Source organism: Macaca thibetana, chromosome 2, assembly GCF_024542745.1.
Source record: "Macaca thibetana thibetana isolate TM-01 chromosome 2, ASM2454274v1, whole genome shotgun sequence".
NCBI lineage: Eukaryota > Metazoa > Chordata > Mammalia > Primates > Cercopithecidae > Macaca > Macaca thibetana.
Genome location: NC_065579.1, coordinates 112,894,590 through 112,914,782, shown reverse-complemented (window position 1 = coordinate 112,914,782; position 20,193 = coordinate 112,894,590). Strand labels below are relative to the sequence as shown.

At 41.3% G+C, this 20,193-nt stretch overlaps 3 protein-coding genes across 6 annotated transcripts in view; 2 read left to right on the top strand and 1 right to left on the bottom strand.

Annotated features, from left to right (window-relative positions):
* The window catches only part of ACOX2 (acyl-CoA oxidase 2), a 32,927-nt gene extending 27,505 nt beyond the window's left edge, over positions 1–5,422 (top strand). For 2 of the 3 annotated variants that reach the window (XM_050781232.1, XM_050781231.1), the window contains exons 14-15: positions 1,242–1,374; positions 5,272–5,422. In XM_050781232.1, coding sequence (XP_050637189.1) covers positions 1,242–1,374; positions 5,272–5,334 — 196 coding nt within the window. In that variant the 3' untranslated portion in view covers positions 5,335–5,422. The remainder of the gene's footprint in view (positions 1–1,241; positions 1,375–5,271) is intronic. The other variant, XM_050781234.1, reaches the window with a different exon arrangement.
* Positions 1–20,193, top strand: part of PDHB (pyruvate dehydrogenase E1 subunit beta) — a 171,109-nt gene that overhangs the window by 76,067 nt on the left and 74,849 nt on the right. The gene's annotated exons all lie outside the window — the stretch shown is intronic.
* Positions 7,869–18,251, bottom strand: KCTD6 (potassium channel tetramerization domain containing 6). Of its 2 annotated transcripts, none has more exons than XM_050781257.1 (3): positions 18,094–18,251; positions 11,468–11,537; positions 7,869–9,275 (listed from the first exon to the last, which is right to left on the bottom strand). In XM_050781257.1, the coding sequence occupies exons 2-3, from the start codon at positions 11,492–11,494 to the stop codon at positions 8,589–8,591; spliced, it is 714 nt and encodes a 237-aa protein (XP_050637214.1). In that variant the 5' UTR covers positions 11,495–11,537; positions 18,094–18,251; the 3' UTR covers positions 7,869–8,588. The 2 variants fall into 2 exon arrangements, with proteins under 2 accessions (XP_050637214.1, XP_050637215.1); XM_050781258.1 differs by lacking the exon at positions 18,094–18,251 and adding an exon at positions 15,841–17,714.

The window sequence follows — 20,193 nt, the reverse complement described above, 5'->3', positions numbered from 1 at the left end:
ATTGGTGGTAGGGCTCATATGATATTGGGGATCATCAAGAAAGGATTACACTGGATACAGTATCCCAGTTACCTCCAATGCTTTAATGATGCACAGTCATCGTGATGTCAATACTAAATACTGGTCTGGCCAAAATTATAACTATATTGGGAGGCCTGATGGCCAGGAGGAGGAAGAATGGGAACAGGGGGAGGTAGGAGTGAAGAGAGGGGTGATAAATATAAATCTTTACCTTTTGAATGAACAATCAACAGATTATATCTCAAACTGAACCATGAACAAGCAGCAATATAAACAAGATATTTTGACATTTGGATAAATACAAAAATATCAGCTAAAAGACTGAAATTGTTGGCCGGGCATGGTGGCTCACACTTGTAATCTCAGCACTTTGGGAGGTCGAGGTGGGCAGATCACCTGAGGTCAGGAGTTCGAGACCAGCCTGGCCAACATGGTAAAACCCCATCTCTATTAAAAATACAAAAATTAGCTGGGCATGGTGGTGGGCGCCTGTAATCCCAACTACTCAGGAGGCTAAGGCAGGAGAATGGCTCGAGCCTGGGTGGTGGAGGTTGCAGTAAGCCGAGATTGCGCCATTGCAGTCCAGCCTGGGCGACTGAGCGAGACTATCTCAAAAAAAAAAAAAAAAGATTGAAATTGCTTCTGAGGAGAAAGAAGTGGAAATCAGGCAGGAATATGCTGGTTATTTATTTATTTATTTTGGGACAGGAGTCTCGCTCTGTCGCCCAGGCTGGAGTGCAGTGGCATGATCTCCACTCACTGCAACCTCCGCCTCCTGGGTTCAAGTGATTCTCCTGCCTCAGCCTCCTGAGTAGCTGGGACTACAGGCACGTGCCACTACACCTGGCTAATTTTTTGTATTTTTAGTAGAGACGGGGTTTCACCATGTTAGCCAGGATGGTCTCGATCTCCTGACCTCATGATCCACCTGCTTCAGCCTCCCATAGTGCTGGGATTACAGGCGTGAGCCACCGCGCACGGCCGGATATGCTGTTTTTTTAAACAAGCCTTAAGGAACTCTTTGACTCATTTATTATACTATGCATATATAATTGATTAAAAACTAAAAACTAAAAAAAAAAAAAAAAAAAAAAAGCTGAATTGTTTGAAAAGCAAATAATCATGCAACCTCTAATTAGGTATTGTTATTCACCATCCAAGACTAGTTTGATTCATAAGAGCAATCTAAAATACTTACAAACTCTTGTTTCCTATCCCAGGAAGGATGCCATCCTGTTAACTGATGCTTTTGACTTCACCGATGAGTGTTTAAATTCAGCACTTGGCTGTTATGATGGAAATGTTTATGAACGCCTGTTCCAGTGGGCTCAGAAGTCACCAACCAATACTCAGGTAGTTGAGTGGAACACATTATAAATTATGTAAGAAAGCAGAGAACAGGCAGTGAATACACCTGCATGTTCTCCTATTTTAACTGATTCCCATTAGGTTAGCAATCACTTGGCGTAGCATGTCTGTTTAAAATATTTTTAGAGGCCGGGCGCGGTGGCTCACGCCTGTAATCCCAGCACTTTAGGAGGCCGAGGCGGGCGGATCACGAGGTCAGGAGATCAAGACCATCCTGGCTAACACGGTGAAACCCTGTCTCTACTAAAAATACAAAAAACAAAAAAATGAGCCAGGCGTGGTGACGAGCGCCTGTAGTCCAGCTACTCGGGAGGCTGAGGCAGGAGAATGGCGTGAACCCGGGAGGCAGAGCTTGCAGTAAGCTGAGATCGCGCCATTGCACTCCAGCCTGGGTGACACAGCAAGACTCCGTCTCAAAAAATAAAATAAAATAAAATAAAATAAAATATTTTTAGAGAACACACAAAAGAAACCAGGAGTGGCAGTATGGCGTGGCAGGAACTCTGAGCCTGGATTGTAATCAGCAAAATGCACTGCTTGGAACTTAGTAAAGGGAATTAAGAGGAAGGCCCAAGCTCTAAATCATGGCTTGACAGACCCAAGGGCATACACACAGAGTGGTAAACTGGCTTTTAAGTAACAAAAAGAAGGAGATAAATCACTGCAGTGATTTAACCACCTTATTTTCAGCCTTTTAACTTTCAGTTTTGTGTAGATAAAAGTGGGTATTCGGAAGTGGTAGGAAGCTTGAGGGATGTCTCTCTCAGACCTGATTGCCTGCTAGAGATGATACCCGCTCCTCTTCACTCTAAGGAATACAATCCAAGGAACAAAGAGAGCTGCTGCACTGCCATCAGTAGCCCAGGAAAGCCATATAAGTGACAATTACAAGGGTCATGAAAAAAAATCCCCAGCCATCCTAGGAGAGCACGCCAGAACTCTACATCATTAACAGTGAGAAGACGGGGAGGACTCATAAGGTCCCAACACTCTAGGGCCAGGGTATGCTCACAGCTCTCTGCTTATGAGCCTGTTTGAGAAAAGTTGTAAATGTCAGTGAATATGTTTACAGGAGTGAGGAAATAAACCCTGTAGTTAGAATATGAGGAACCAATATTTAATAGCAGATTTTACATAAATGATCAAAACAAAAAGTCGATAGGTACACAACAGATTATTTTAAATTTTATAATGCCAATACATTATTCAGGTGGTGAAGCTTTCTTTTTTTATCTCTTTGATCCAATTTCAGAAAAGGTGTCTTAACACCACATCAAATTGGCAACTCTCAGGCTTTCATTCACACCTAGCATGGTGTTAGACTTGTTCTTAACAATTTGCAGCCTGTCATACCACATGGCTTAATTTAACATGACTATCTAAAGTTACAACACAACTAACCCATCTTGGTCACTCCCTGTCCCCAGAAAGATAATCCTTTTAACTCAAGGAAACATAAACAATATACGTTCACTACTTTAGTACAGTTAACCTACTTCCAGTGTGTTTTTTCTAATGATTAGATCTCTCTACTTTCTAACATTTAAATCTTGGCATAAAAATACAGCAGTCCTCCCACTCCACACTAGCTCCCATGGTCTAAAGATAAATGTATGCCCTTTGGGGCTCCAGAGAAAAACCTGCCCTGCTATAACACCTGTCAGAAATGCTGACATATATAGCTCAAACCTGTTTTACTGGCAACCCAGGAAACATTATGGTTTCTCTGGAGAGAATGGAGGGGGCTTTCTTGTGTTTTAGTTTGGTTTTAATATTTATTTTAAAAGACTTTAATCTGGATACTACACGAGAACATGTTTATCTAAACAAGAGGAATGACTGACCCAGAGGCTCAACACATTTGGGAAAACATTGATGCACTTCATCCCATTCACTTCTATCTCCTTCCACTTGACTGTGAACAACAAAGGAGTCTTCACCTTCCCAGCTCCAGGATCTATCACGGAGTAGACACTCCACGTTTATGGAATAAATGAACATGGTTTTACGACCTACATAGTGAGATGAAGGAATCTGCTGCATACACAGTGCCACAGACTCTTGTCATCCTAGCTTATATTACCTTCCTAAGAAGGTGACAGGTATAGCACTGTGGATCTTTCACATATGATAATTTGGGAATGTGAAGTTACAAATGACCTTTGTGAACTGTTTCCAGTCAGTTAAAATGACATGAGGCTGCCTGCTAACGTACATGATCTTACATTTCTGGCTCCTTTTAGAGATCACCAAAATAGCACTTTTAAAGTGTATTTTTTAATCTGCTGTGGATAATTTTTTAATCCTACTCTTAAAATATGCTATAATTTTGAAGCTGCAATAAGAGACATTTTCCTCATTTGCACTAATAGAAAAAGGCACACTGCAGATATTTTATGTATTTTTATTATTATTTTTTGAGACGGAGTCTTGCTCTGTCACCCTGGCTGAAGTGCAGTGGCACAATCGCGGCTCACTGCAACCCTCCGCCTCCCAGGTTCAAGCAATTCTCGTGCCTCCCAAGTAGCTGGGATTACAGGCACACACCACCACACCCAGCTAATTTTGTATTTTGTATTAGTAGAGACAGGGTTTCACCATGTTGGCTAGGCTGGTCTCAGCCTCCCAAAGTGCTGGGATTATAGGTGTGAGCCACCACGCCTGGCAGATATTTTAAATAAAAGAGCAGCTATGTTGAAACATGCCCTGTAGACATGAAAGTACAAACAAGAATATATTTCACTGACATTTTTCTACCAAAAGAAAAGTGCTATGCTAAGGTAAACATCTTAGAATCATAGGAGAAGCTCTCTTCTGTCTGGGGCAGTGTTGAGCTTTATCCCTGGATAGGATGATGTGCTTTCTTGGTTTAAGGGAGGAATCGTTGGGGATAATTTAAAAACAAAAATCCTGTTTTTCCCCAATTATTCTATTGCAAAAATCTGTCCAAGTAGGAGTTAGATGCATTAAATACATCTACTGATTCATTCATTCAATAATTCAACAAATATTTACTAAGTACATGCTTTGTGCCAAAAACGATTCCAGATACTGAAGATATACTGGAGAACAAGAGTCATAAACCCAGACTGAGTGCAGTGGCTCAAGCTTGTAATCCCAGCACTTTGGGAGGCTGAGGCAGGTGGATCACTTGAGGTTAGGAGTTTAAGACCAACCTGGCCAACATGGCGAAACCCCGTCTCTATTAAAAATACAAAAATTAGCCAGGTGTGGTGGTGCACACCTGTAATCCGAGGTACTCAGGAGGCTGAGGCACGAGAATCGCTTGAACCCAGGAGGCAGATGTTGCAGTGAGCCAAGATCACACCACTGCACTCCAGCCTGGGCAACAGAGCAATACCCTCTCCAACAACAACAACAAAAGAGTCAAGCCCAATGTTCGAGGAGCTTACAGTTTTAGTGTAGACAGGCACATACACACAAAGTAAATATTATAAAAGATGAGACTAGAAACAAAGAATCAAGACGCTGAATTACAGCATAAAGATAACCTAGTCGGACCTAGAATACTGCTTATATGATCCCTATCTGGTTCCTTGCTTTGTGATTAATATTCAGTTTCAGAGAGCCTCAAAGAGTCAAGCCTTTTATTTGTATTAAATTCCAAAAGCAAGTGATAAGCTGTGTTTTTAATTGGCCACCTGCATCCACAATTTAAAATCTGCATGAGAAAAGGAAAGATGCCCTTTGGAAAAAATGTTTCTCCATATGTTCACACAAAATGAGTTTTAGAAATAATTTTTAAAATTAAGAATCTTACGTAATGTTACTTTTTGAAGCTGAAGACTTAATTTGAAAGTAAAAGTCATTAATCCTGGCAGAAATGTACTGTCTTAATAATGCGTTTCTTTCTACAAACAGGAGAACCCTGCCTATGAGGAATATATAAGACCACTATTACAAAGTTGGAGATCCAAGCTATGAAATAACCAACAGTATTCAAGAAGCAACCAGCACCATCATGTGATACTGGTACTATGGCATATATGCAACATTAAAATTTTAAATTAGATATTTATGTTTCAGAGTCATTATCTTTTAAATACAGTCTGAAGTGATATATGTGAAATAATATCTGTGATTTACTTCAAAATAATCCATAGGAGAAAAAAGCCAAAGTGAATAGTTGTTGAAGCTGGTCAATGGGCAGGTACATGGGTGTTCATTACACTATTCTCTCTACTTCTGAATGTGTTTCAAATTTCCGGTGGAAGGGTAGATCATGCCTGTAATCCCAACACATCAGGAGGTCAAGACAAGAGGATCACTTGAGCCTAGAAGTTCAAGACCAGCCTGAGCAACATAGAGAGATGCCATCTCTATGAAAATAACTATAAAAAATTGGCCAGGGGTACATGTCTGTGGTCCCAGCTATTGAGAGGCTTATTGCCTGAGCCCAGAAGGTTGAGGCTGCAGTGAGCCGTGATCACACCACTGCATTTCAGCCTGAGCAACAGAGTAAGAACTATCTCAAAAAAGAAAAGAAGTTTCCCACAGTAAAACCGCACCACTGTCCATTTATAGCATCTATTTGGTTAAATACCAGGATTTTGCTTTAGATCTAGCAAAAGCCAATAGGCTCATTAGTTAGTGTGTTTTTAGCACACACTTATCCTTGGGTTTAAAAGGACACACATACATGCACACACACAATCCTCCTAAGTGCTTATACTTGCTGTAATCTAAATAAAATACAGCTCGAAGAATGCAACTATCATTTTTTAAAAATCAACTCTTCCACAGTGAAAATGATTTAAAATTTCATTAAAAGACATAACTGTCTCAAGTTACCCAAATATAATGAAGCTACATTTTTCATATCACTTTCAATTACCCAATTAGACAAAACACTCTAAATGTCACAAGTAAAATGGCAACAAAAAAAAATTCAGCTGGCTACTTTTCCTAATTTACTCATATAAACAATCATTTCATTGTTAATAATTAGTAAATTTGAGAAAATTTGCCAAAAGCAAACTTATCTCCAGTAAACAGGACAAAGAAGAGGCCTCATAAGTTTTTAACTTTAAAAAACTTGGGCCGGGCACAGTGGCTCACACCTGTAATCCCAGCATTTCGGGAGGCCAGGGCAGGTGAATCACCTGAGGTCAGGAGTTCAAAACCAGCCTGGTCAACATGGTGAAACCCCCAACTCTACTAAAAATACAAAAATTAGCCGGGTACGATGGCACACACCTGTAATCCCAGCTACTCAGGAGGCTGAGGCAGGAGAACCGCTTGAACCTGGGAGGCAGAGGTTGCCGTGAGCCAAGATCACGCCATTGCACTCCAGCCTGGGTGACAAGAGTGAGACTCTGTCTCAAAAATAAATAAATAAAAATCATTTAAAAATAAAATAAAAATAAAAACTGGGAACTAGCATTATTCCTATTTCCACACCTGTTTTCAACCCAAATCATTTTATTTCATATTGACCTCAGCTAGCTCAACAACACGTTACTAACTGGTTGGGCCTTTTTTTTTTTTTTTTAAGGTAACTATCAAATCAATTTTAAATATAAGATAATTTTCCAAAATGATAAACTTGTACTCGTATATCGATTTACTGAAACCACAGCAACCTGTCAATAACATCAAAGGATCTTAGTTTGAAGACGGTGAAAATAGGGTAATTATAGGTTTCTGGATGTTGGTCATTTGTCAAATCTTAAAATAAATTTTCAGAGACATGGGCAAAAATAGACATAAGGAAGTGCTGTCATCTTCTTTGCAGAGAGAGAACCTTAGAATATTCTCACAGAGAGAAAGAGAAAAGGAGGGGCCTGCTTGCCCCAGGGCACACAGCCTCAGAGTTCCACTCTTCCCTTAGAAAATAGGGAATAAATTACATGACTTCCTTTTATACGGTGGTCTAACAAAGTAGGAAGTCTCAGTATAATTAAAATAATCCTTCCTATGAGTTACTTTCAAGAAATAGAAGCAAATGAACTACGCAAAATAAGACTACAGGGAAATAAATAAAAGTACGTGTATTTCTCCAACTGTTCTAGGTCCTTCATTCACTGCAGTTTGTTTCTTCTCTTCAGAAATAAACTTAACTTTGTTAACAAAATACATTTGTGGATCACCATAAAACATGAGCATAAAGGGCTAGAGTCATTTTGTTCCTGTGCTTAGCAGAAAACTGAAATAATGGTCATAGAACCGTGGGCAATTAAAGAAAAATCTGTAATCTTCAACATAAATTCTTTTGAAAAATATGAAAAACTGTATGTTCACTGTTCAAATATGCACCCTTTTAGTCAAAATTAATAATTCCATCCATCCTTGCTTCAATGACACAACAGTTCTTATAAACTGCAACCTAAGATCCCACTGTGTCCTCTCAAATTAAATACAAATATGCTCTAGGCAGTAAACAATGGGACATAAACAATGCATATTTTAGACAAGGAATATGATTTTTCTCCCCTTAATAATAATCAATAAATACAAACTTAATTTTCATATTTCATTTTTTATTAGTTTTTTTTTTTTTTTTCTGGTAGACAGTACACTTGAGAATTATACTGCACCAGGCATAAAGAGTAAGATTTCTACCACAGGGACATTTTGTATTCAGAATTCAATATAAATATTTCTAGTCAGACATTTCCATGGCTACAGATATTTGGTTCCTTGATTTATATGCATAGAAAGAAACAGTTGTCATAACTGTAAAAAGCAGTACTTAATAAGTACTTTTAAATGATTGGAACAGTTTTCCTTTAATATTACAATACTACTTATTTATTGGTTTGGAAACTAGGTCACCCTACATGATGTTTTGATTTTTCTCAAAGGCATCATGAGTACTCTGCTTATTCTTTCATTCTTGTATTTTTAGCCTTCTAGTTGAGTTAGGGACCATTTTATCAGAAATCATTCTAGCACTGTAATAAGAAAAGCTCTGTTAAGGGTAGATTATATACCATAATGATTTTCAGACTTCTTTTTATAAAAAAGGTATCTGGAGACTCTGAACAGGCACATGCATACTCAGGAGGAAGGGAACAAAACACGGAGGAGTGTGCCAAAGCACAAAACTTCCTTCTGGTCCTCACTGCCTTCAAATAAATACAAACATTTAAAAGAAAAAAAAATCTCACACTGTGATTTAAAAAAAAAAAAAAATCAGTATTTTCCGTGTTTCCAGGAACCTGTGGCAGGGTCGGAGATCAGTCGTCTGTCTTCCGGGCTAGCCTACAGAAGGTCCAGTTGTGCTCCACTGTGTTTTCATTGGCCCGCTCACTCATGTGATGCACCCGGGTGTTGCGGATCGTGAAACCTTGTTTTGTAATGTATTCCATCAGGTGGACCCTAAGAGAAACTTCCTGGTGATAATCACAGGGTCCAAAAGTAAAGGAAACCTGGCAGTCTCTGGTGTCCATCATGTGTTTATTCCACTTGGTAAAATAATTTGAGATGCCTTCTAGTAAGGAATGGACCTTGGTGGTGATGGTTAGTTGGGTTATGATGACAGCCACTGGGTTGGAGTACTTAGAAAGCTTCCGAGTACTAGACAGCTCCACAACTTCTTCAAAAGTATCCATGGGATACAAAGGCTTAGGATCATTGAGACACTGAATCAAGGGCTCAATCTGGTAAAAATCTGCTTCTTTCCGAAGCAGATCAAATTCCTTAAAATCCAACGGTAAGGTCAATTCTGAAGTTCTTAAGAAGTTGAGGACATATCGGAAAAGAGGTCCATCTCGATCAATAAAGTAATTGCCTTGAGGGTCTCGAGCTGTGGGGAAGTCCCCCCCAAACATAGCTCCAAGCATGGAATCCGGGTAACGCGTCAGTGTGGTGAGAGACGTTGTATACAAGTGTCCACCTACATTTAACGTGACTGGGTCAGTCATCTGAAATTTTTAAAGAAACGATCAGTCACCTGAAATTTTTAAATACCAACTTTGACAAATTAAGAAAGTGATACTGAGCAAAGCCCAAGATTCTTTCAGGCTATAATGTATTTAGTAATCCTCTAATGCAAAATGACTTTACTACCAGCAATAAACCCACCCAGATGAAGCGATCTAACATTTGCTTTCAATAGAAAAAAAAACAAGGATAAATCCAATTACGTAAAGACTTACGCTAAGAATCCAGGGCACTGACTTCCAGAGCCACATCATTTCAGGCCCATTATCTACAGAATGTTCAGGTCAGAATATATTGTGAGAAGGGAAAAGCCACGCTAAAATACACTTATTTTTTTCTGATTTTTTTTAAAGGCTTGCATTTTTCTGAACTTAATTTAACATAAGATAGAATTAAAATGATCTGATAATATAGACATTTACTTTCAGCATTTCTTTGGGTTTTTCCCCTTCAAACAAAAGGAATAAACTATGAAATTTGTTTTTAAAATAAAAATTTGGGCTAGGTGCAGTGGCTTATGGCTGTAATCCTAGCACTTTGGGAGGCCGGGGCAGGCGGACTGCCTGAGCTCAGGAGTTCAAGACCAGCCTGGGCAACATGGCAAAACCCCATCTCTATTAAAAATACAAAAAAAAAAAAAAAATTAGCTGAGCATGGTAGTGCCTGAGTGGTCCTAGCTACTTGGGAGGCTGAGGTATGAGAATCACTTGAATCCGGGAGGCGGAGGCTGCAAGTGAGCCAAGATCACGCCACTTCACTTCAGCCTGGGCAACACAGAGAGATTCTGTCTCAAAAATAATTAATTAATTAATTAAATTAAAAACTGTGCAGACTTAATCTTGGTAACTTTTTCATGGAAGTGATACTTTCAAATACTAAGTTAAAATATACAGTTTAGTCAAAAAATCATCACATACCCAAAAGCTAACAGCAGCCATAAAATTTCATAATCTGATAGTGTATTCACTTTTGTAACATTAATGTTGCAATCTGGCCTTTAATTTTGAGAAGCAAGCTTCTCTTAAAAAACATACCTTCAGTTTTAGAAACACTATTTAAGAAAAAAACAGGCCAGGCGTGGTGGCTCATACCTGTAATTCCAGCACTTTAGGATGCCAAGGAGGGTGGATTACTTGAGCCCAGGAGTTGCTGACCAGCCTGGGCAACATGACAAAACCCTGTCTCTACAAAAAATACAAAATATTAGCCACACATGGTGGTGCCCACCTGTAGTCTCAGCTACTTGGGAGGCTGAGGTGGGACAATCACCTGAGCTCGGAAAGTCATGAGCCGAGATCGCACCACTGCACTCCGGCCTACGCAAAAGAGCAAGACCCTGTCTCAAAACAATAAAAAACAAAAAAAAAAGAAAGGAAGAAAGAAAAAAGAAAAGAAAGAAAGAAAAAAAAAGAAAAAAAAGAAAGAGACTTCGGGTACTAGGCAAGTAAAATATACCTTACACCAAAGGAATAGAAAAATAGGGAGACATAAGCACACACAAAAAAAGGAGTAGGAGAAGAGGCACTTTCTCAACCATTAATCTCCCAAACCACAATAAAATATCCTCCATATCATTACTCACTAGATCCTTTTGTAGTCACTATTCACGAAGAAAGAGTCTTCAGAGCAATATACTTTAAAAAATAAAAAATCACGTTACTTCTCCAGTGATTATAAAAAGTATTTGGAGAATCCATTTTGAGTTTGCTTCCATTAAAACACCAAAGACAGGAGGATCGTTTGAAGTCAAGAGTTCGAGACCAACCTGGCCAACATGGTAAAACCCCATGTCTACTAAAAATACAAAAATTAGCCAGATGTGGTGGTGCACACTGATAATCCCAGCTACTCGGGAGGCTGAGGCAGGAGAATCTCTTGAACCTGGGAGGTGGAGGTTGCAGTGAGCCAAGATCACACCACTGCACTCCAGCCTGGGCAAGAGGGCAAGACTCCACGTAAAAAAAATTTAAAAATAAAATAAAACTTTTAAAAACACCACACAAGACAAAAACAACCTCCAAACTACGTCTAAACTAAGTAAAAGGGGGCAGAGAGGTTACACAAATTCACAATTTTCTTTTCTTATAAGATATACCTAAAAATACATGTTATCCTTATGTACACACAAAAATAATTCCCCAGCCTTCAAAATGCATCTCCAAGAAGCACTCACCATATAGCCCCAGTCTCCATTATCCATCTGCTCCAGTGATGCGTCTTCAAGAGCCCAGGTTTCAGGGAAACTTCAAGAGGAGAAAAACAGACATATGATAGCATATATTAACTATGAACATAAAGAAGAAAGGTTTTTTTCCACCCAACAGAGGAGGCCAAACACCAGAAAAACTACTCATCCTTGCTCAGCTGAAACCTACTGCAGGGCAAAGATCTGGGGAAGAAAGCATTCCCCTAGGGCCTTCATGTCCTGTATTCTTACCATAGAGAACCCATCTGGAACTAAGAGACTGAAGATTTTCAGAGAAAGAACTATCCGGTACTTAAGAGAAGGAGAAAGAGTCTAGGAAGCAACCCAGTCATTCAAATTCTACCTCTCTTCTTAGAAAATCAATTTTTAGAATTTATATAAGAGAACATTATGATTAACTCTACAACCTTATCCTGGTACAAACCTATAATGGTCCTCACCAAAAAGGTCATTTAAGAAAAAGGGAGAGGCGGGGCGCAGTGGCTCATGCCTGTAATCCCAGCACTTTGAGAGGCCGAGGCAGGCGGATCACCAGGTCAGGAGTTCAAGACCAGCCTGCCCAACATAGTAAAATCCCATCTCTACTAAAAATTCAAAAAGTTAGCCGGGCATGGTAGCGGGCGCCTGTAATCCTAGCTACTCAGGAGACTGAGGCAGGAGCATCACTTGAACCTGGGAGGCGGAGGTTGCAGTGAACTGAGATTGTGCCACTGCACACCAGCCCCTGCAACAGTGCGAGACTCCATCTCAAAAAAAAAAAAAAAGAAAAAAGGAAAAGGGAGAAGGGGAAAACTTCTTTTCATCAGTGTTTCGGCTGTACAAGCCAGTCACCTGAGTAAAAGCATCAAAAATCATAAACCTCCCAGGACACCAGCATCCCTTTCCCAGAGAAATACATCAGAATGGTATTTATCTCATAATATAAAAAATAATAATAATGATTTTTTTAATAATGATGTAATTCTCTTTGTACAACAATTAAATAGAAAGCGATTTAAATGCCAAACTGTTAAGAGCACAATTTGGGGCGAAAAGAACCTTACCAATACAGATGAGACTCAATCAGCCAGCACTCATGGAGAGCCAGCCTTAAGACACTGAGAAATGCTCAGATACTAATGATGCCAATGTGAATTTATTTTTATCTACAATTCAAAAGCACTTAAACAAACAGTTTCCCAGCTACTGAACTGCCTTAGTCAGTTCCCTCTCACACACTTCAATCCCAAATCAACCTGCAAAGCAAACTGCAGAGCAAATTTCTAAAGCTCTGGCAAGAGATGGTAAGAAACATGGAATTATTGGTATTCATCCAGGAAAAGCACCAGCTTTTTTATGTGGTCCTTTAACAGATCCACTTTTCCCACTTTTAGAGGAATCTGGCACAGAATTCCCAGAACAAGCCCTGGCTATAGAAGATCACAAAGGCTCTTTCTCAAAAGGTCACTCAGGCATGTAGAGAACATTTGCATAGCACAGCATGGGCTGAAATCAGAGCCTGAAGCATCTATTTCTCTACCTTGCAAATCCTTCAAAGCACACAAACTAAAATGTGGACCAGGCTATGGGGCAGTCAGTGTTTATTCTTTACACTCAGCAGCTGGATATAGATAGGCCTCCACATGCTATGGGGTGAGAAATGGAACAAATGTCAAATTCAAGACTGTTATGACAGTCTTTCATTCCTCTGGCTTGCTTCACAAATAGTATCCGAGGTAAACAGGACCAAGAAATGGGCTTTGCCAATTTGTCTTGCCAGGATCTGATTCAGTTACTGATAACAACAGATTAGCAACTGAGCAATTTAAAAGGCCACTCATCCAAAAGTGCTGGTAAGATGCTCATCTTTGGCATTTTCCCATCACCCAAAGTATTCATTCCTGACAGCCTCAATAATCATTCATTCAACCAACAATTATTGTGGGTTATCTATGGAGTAGAGGGGATGCCTATGTGCAATGTGGATACACAGAAAGAGGAAAAGAACAATCTTTGCCCTCATGGAGCTTTCCATCTATAATGGAAGGCAACATGCAATGACTGAAGTACAGAACAGAATTCAAAGCGCTATGTAACAGATGGACCAGCAGAGGCCTGCAAGAGGGGAAAAGCAAGATTCCAAATGGGAAAATGGAGGACCTCTGGGAAGAGCCCGCTCAGTTGAATCCTTGAAAGAAAATTTGGACAACCTAAGAAGGGATTCTAGAAAGAAGAAACAATTTAAAAGACAGGGGCATGAAAAACTTCTTCCCCCTACAACATTCCTGATACCAGTAGGCTGAGCATGGATTACTATCCTCATCTTAAAGATGCAAAACAGAGAAACAAGGCAGATTAAGTGACTAGCTGGAGGCACCACAGCTGGTAAGTAACTAGATAAGAACTTGCATGTTCTGACTCTTAGTCTAGATTTTTCCATAAATCCCCTCCTAGGGTAGAAATTGAAAGAACAGAATCCAAGAGACAAGAAATTGAAAAAGATTAACTTTAAACTCTCTATAGCCATCTATTAACCCTATCCACCCAGTAGGGTTTTATTTACAAATTTTACAGTAACTCAGTCTAACTAGTCATAACGGGTTTGTAAAAATTTTCCTGAGGCCCTCCCCCGCCACCAAAAAAAGGCAGGAACCCATTCAACTAGTGTGAATAATGGCTGCTGTCCTCTGTCTGTAGTGACATAAAAAACTCCAATCCATGAATATCCAAATGATTAAATAAGAAACAGAAGATCAAAGACAAGGAAAAAAGCAGACATCAATGTTGCAGCCGTTAACGAAAAGCCTGTCCACTATTAACCCTTTTTTCTTTTTTACTGCTAAATCAAAACAAGATAACTTCTTGAGCAGTTATCTAAAAAAAAAAAAAAAAAAAAAATTAGATGCTGTCCCTGAATCTGTTCCACAGCAAAAGCAAAAGTTCCGGTACAAAGATGTAATGAAAGCTCACGCTTAATAATTCAGGAAAGCAATTATGGGAATCTACAGCCCATGTTTCTTAAAAAGCACCCAAAAGGCTTCCTATACTTGTGTATAAGATGCATCAAAATAAATTGAAGCAAAGTCACTATTAGTCACTTCCAATAACAATGACTAAACTGTCTAAAGAAATCAAATTGTTCATTAAAGAGTTCAAAGGGAAAAAGCAGTATTGATTAGTTTAAATTTTATCTCTAGCTGCTTCTAAATATCTTCTGTGGAGATGCTTAAATACAGCAAGAAACAAACAAAAAAGCACGAAGAATTCCTTGTTATACAATAGCTAGATAATGATCAATTTCTGAATTCTGAACGGACGACCATTAGGAACATCTCTGAAATGATGCAGATGAATGAAATACAATCCCAAAGAATTTCCAGAATAGTTTCAATCTCTTCTACTAAATCATTTTCCAGAGCTACTAACAATTACAAAATGATTCATTTGCTTTTCATCTTCTCTCCCTTCTGGCACAGTCTCCAGTGGAGGGCTTAATGAGAAGTTAAATGACCACAAGACAGGCAGCAGAAGGAAGATCTTGAAATGGGTATCAAATAGGCCGGTTTTACTTGATGAAAGCAAATAAATATCTACTATTTCAGAAAATCTACCAGGAATGGTAACAATGAAAAATGAAAAAAGTTTTCCTTTACAGTGACTTTCCCTACTAAAACTAAAGATAGTTTTGAAAGACAGCAAACGCAACCAAGCACAAACAGCTATAAAGTTCAAAGAAGCCTCTGACCCTGTAAAATCAGTTCACCTGAAAAGATGTAACCTTTGATGCAAATAAAATTCTTGTGAAAACAACACTGACCATTCCCCAAAGAATATAAAGCAGTGCTGAAAATTCACCCATGTTTAAGCTTCAAAGGTTATTGTGACTAATGTATAAATTCTGACAGTGTCATGTTAGCAGGTAATTAAGCTTAAGAAAACACATACTGAAGAATTTACAGAAGCCTTAAAAGAAAATATTAATTTTCTAAAGTAGTATATCTGAAGAATGCATAATTCAGTAAGTTAATAACTTAAAAAAGTAACCTAAGAACCCTTAAATGCCATTCTCCCTGTCACTGCAGAATTGCAATTTCAGGCCTCATGGTTACGATGAACCAACCTAACAATATTCTGGGTTTATCATTCTTGCTATAGATTAAGAATTCTCCAGGGCAAAAGTCCTAATCCTGTATAACTACCTATATGTTGCAATAAAAACCTCCGAACTTCAATGAAAAATAAAAACTTCCAACTACTGACTTCCCAGAGTTTCCAGGCAGCCCTTTAAAATGCGTTTTTAATGAAACCTTCGTGTCTGGTAGTCAGAAAAGACTCAATAAACTCCCTCTCTCTATACTTACCTTCAAAATTGCCTTTTTACTGAGTTTTGCTCTTCTTGAAATGTGGGAGTTTGAAAGTGAAATACTTTTTATAGTAACTAGTTCAGCGACATCTAAAGGAGCCTTTGGGGTTAACATTCACATACAGGCCAGCACAAGTAGCCAGGCATACAAGGATAATGTGATTATGGTGTTACATTATCCTTAACCATACCACTGCAGAAATGGATTTTTCTCTAAAAGTAATCATTTTCTCTTTCTCCTCTCTCAACCATGTGGTCAAGAAGAGAGGAGTTACAGGTTTAAAAGTGACCTAATATTAAAAAGCTGTCACAAAATCGTAACACTCCTCTTAACCCTCAGTTTCCGAAAGGTAAGATGGGCTAATACCATCTTCCCAAAAGTAATTACACCATTTAGGCACTACACAAAAGCAAAAATTGGCCTATAAGAGTAACACATCACAGGACAAGGAAAGAGAACAGGTTCCCAGGGAGGTCCTGTAGTCGAATTTTGCTCCATTACTGATTATGAGACCCTGAGAAAATCACTCTTTATGCTCAGCTTCTTCTTTGGGGAAATGGAGAAAATAAAGGAGATCATGAATATAAAATCATCTGTAAACTGGCAAGTATTAGACAAACGTGAAAACACTAGTGGCAGCAGCATAAACAAAATTTCTATGTTAACATGAAAAACTTGAGTGTGAACAAAGTAATTTAGAGCATTGGCCTGGAGACGGCAAATATGGAGGAGGCAGCCTCTTAATTTGCTCTAAATCTCCCCGGGTCCTCTTTTTCCCACAGCTCCAGAAGGGAGAACTACATACAGGTAAAGGGGAGTGTCTAGTTTTCCCAGAGATCACCCAACATCTGAGCTCCTGATCTCAGAAGGAACTTCCTTAAAGCATGACTCAGGATTATCTCCAAGGTAAAGCTGAATCCAAATACATACATGTACTCCATTTTAAATGGACCCCAAATATCAAAATCCAAACGCACCGAAGGATTCATAGGGTTCACCCCAAGATTTCTGTAAGTAGTAATGCTTTGGTTAAAATATGATTTATGAAAATTCAAATCACAAAACTTTGGGATGGCATCCGTGGCTGTCCTGACCACTCCACTCCATCGTTCATATCTAAAGCATAGCACAAAATCAAGTATCCTTATGGAATAATGGTTTTCGGCCAAAGAGAAAATTCTCTCAACCTACCAACCCTGCTGACAAAACCATTTTCCTTTTCCTAGCTACATATTTATTCATTTGAAAACATCTCAATCTTGGGCTCAGGACTGTGCTACATGCTGTCCCCAAGCTTCTCTCCTATCCCAGGATGATTCAAGTAATAGGGCATTTGTGACAGCGAAAAAAAGAACATGCCAGGGGGATATGGAAGAGATGCTTAGGCTACCCCAAATATTCTTAGCCGAGCCGGGTCATCCCAGGTCACTTTGCCACCCAAACCTCTTCTATCACAAAGTCCTAAAATTGGATCCATCAACTTGTTCTAGAACTGGTATACTTGAACAGAAACATGATAACTTCAGCAGAATATCCAAACAGGATCTCTGTCACGTTTCATTTCCCCGTCCCACCCCCAGACACAGCCTCCACCACTGACAGCCCAGCAGGTGCTGCCAGGGCTCCCCATTACCACAGCCATTTATCACCTCTGACATCAAGCATTAAAAACGCCACCACACACACAAATCTAGGCATAAAGAACTCAGCTGCAATCCGAGTGTCTCTTCAGGGTAGAAAATCCCAAAGCCAGGGTTTTGAGTCCTGGCTCACGCTTTAAACTAGGGCAATTGGTGGCTAATAAACGCAATCTCCCAAAAACAATCATTTTCGAGCACACCCCGAATGTCTCCGTCCGGGCCGTGCTTCGCTGCTGCCCCACCAGCGAAACCCCCACAAACCCGACCCGGCCAGGGGTAGGGCGGGCGATGCTCCGGGCCCGGACGAGGGGCGCGCCGCGGAGCTCCGAACCCGGGCCCGCAGAAACCGCGCATCCCCGCGGGCGGACCCCAGAACCCCCGCCCAGGCCCCGCCGCGGGCACCTCCGCCGCCGGCTCGTGCCAGCCCCGGGACGCGCGGTCCCCTCAACGCGGCCCCGCCGCTGCCGCCCGGTTCCAGGAGCCCCCGCCCAGATAATCCTCTGCCCCGCTCCCCTGGCCGCTCCGCGCAGACGTCTCCCGAAACCCGGCCCTCCCAAGCCCCGGCCCTCCCAAGCCCCGGCCCCGCAAGCCCCAAGCCAGCCCCACTCACTGCGCGGCGGCGGCGGCGGCGGCGGCGGCGGCCGGGCCGGGAGATGCCCGCGGCCGGAGAGCGCGAGCGCGGGGACGAGCGAGCCCGCGCCCGGTGGCGGCGGCGGCGGCGGCGGCAGAAGGGACGACTGAGCCCGCGCCCGGAGTTGCGGCTCCAGCTGCCCGGCGCGGGCGGCGCCTTCCCAGCAGAGCCGTAGCGCCACGAGCGCGGGCGCCCCCTAACGGCAGCGCGGGCGGGAAGCCAGAGAGCCGGGCGGCCTTAGGAGCGAGCGCAGCCGGAGCCGCGCGGTCAAGACCGCAAGACCGCAGCCCCGAAGCCCCGCCCTGAAGCCCCAGTCCCGCCCCTTAGGCTCAGCTCAGAAGCCCCGAAGCCCCGAAACCCCGCCCCTGCGTCCCGCCTCCGTCCGCAGCCTGGGGTCCGCCCAGCCCCAGGCCCACTGCGTCCTCAGAGCTGGTGTTTCCACAGCTGTTTCTCCTTAGTCATTTCATGAACTTGTATGGGGCCCCCACTATATCTCAGGCCTGGGGGTTTAGGAGATACAGCGGCTACCAAGACGTAAGCGGGTCCTAATGAAAGGAGAAGACAGACAAGATTCAAGGAAACAGCTAATAGACAAAATAATGACAGGTTATGATCATAAGCGTTGGGAGAGGCGTGATTAGAGGACTTAGATGGAGAAGGGAAGGGAGCCCCTGCTTCAAACGCAGTAGCCAAGGAAGACCTGGACCCCGGACCTGCGGTCGGAGCCTCTCCTGCCTGCCCTGCACTGGGGGGACAACCCTGCGATGAGGCCTGTGAAGAAGCCCCCGCGGCCACCCCTCCGGCCTGGTGGGCAGGACAGCAAAGGACAGCTGGGCCCAGAGCCTCAGCAACACGGGCAGCCAGGTGGAGAGAAGGGCAGAGCCACCTTCAGCAGACGAAACGACCCGTGCAAAGGCTCTGGGGCCTGGAGGAGCTCGGCCCTAGATGAGACTGGCGCCGGTATTGTCCCCACTTCACCAGGAAGGAAGCCAAGACTGCAGAGGATGGGCAGCTCCTAACGCCTCAGGGCTAATTGGCCTCCATCCGTCCACTCGTTCCAAGTCCCATTCGCTTCCTACTAGCCAGGCCTCTGTCCCCTTCCGTTGGGACCGGTTACCTGATGCTGGGTTTAACCTTCTCCACCAGAATAACCACTGGCCTTAGAAACTTACTTGGGTTTCACGTCTGCATGTGTGTGAGCTAGCTCTGGGGTTGAAATTATATCAGCATGATCATCACAGTTGTATCTGATACTTGATTCTTCTCCAAAGCTCAAATTGATAGGTTAAATAAATGACATATGCTTCATCAACATACCCAAGTGCTACATGATCAAATTCACAAAGACTAGGTGAGAATACAGGGAAATGTGTGTGAAAATGATCAAAATGATCAGTACACAAACTAGTATACATGATATCCTGATTTTATTTTTAAAAACATATATACAGACAAAAATGTTGAAGGATCATCGTGTTCAAGATAATAGTATGGGGATGTTAATGGCATTGCTTCTTAACATTCTTCTGAATTTTCATGCATATTGAATTTATAATCAGAAAAATACAATGAATTTTGGGGTTTTTTTGTTTTTTTTTTTTTTTTTGGCCCCCCGCCCTGCCCCACCCCGCTGGGTTTTGTTGTTGTTGTTGTTGTTTTAATGGAAGGACAATACCAAAATTACCCAATACTCAGATCTCCAGAATTTGGTGCCACTGATAACCCAGAATTGCCTCTGACTTACTGGGTGTCCTTGGAAGAGTTATTTCCCCTCTCAGGGCTTCTATTTCCACATATAAAAACTGATGGATTAATTTTGTTATTGGTGATTTTGTCAGACCTAGTCCTTCCTATCTTAAAATTTTTATAACTATTGCTAATTGTACTTTCACTTTTGTATTTTATAATCGATAGATGGCTATTGAAATGCAGTTGGGTTTTACATAATCTTATATTCAGCAAAATTGAACTCTTTCAGTTCTAATAAGTTTGTAGGTTCTCTTGAATTTGCTGTGCAAATAATCATAGAATCTGCAAGTCGTAACAGTGTGGTATCTTCCCGTCCTTTTTTTCCTTTTT

What these genes read in the sequence shown, in the direction of transcription:
- KCTD6 (XM_050781257.1), bottom strand. Translation starts at nt 11,494, where the DNA reads ATGGATAATGGAGACTGGGGCTATATG. An exon ending in ATGGAGACTGGGGCTATATG is followed by an intron (nt 9,276 to 11,467) that starts GTGAGTGCTTCT and finishes TAAAAATTTCAG; the next exon opens with ATGACTGACCCAGTCACGTT.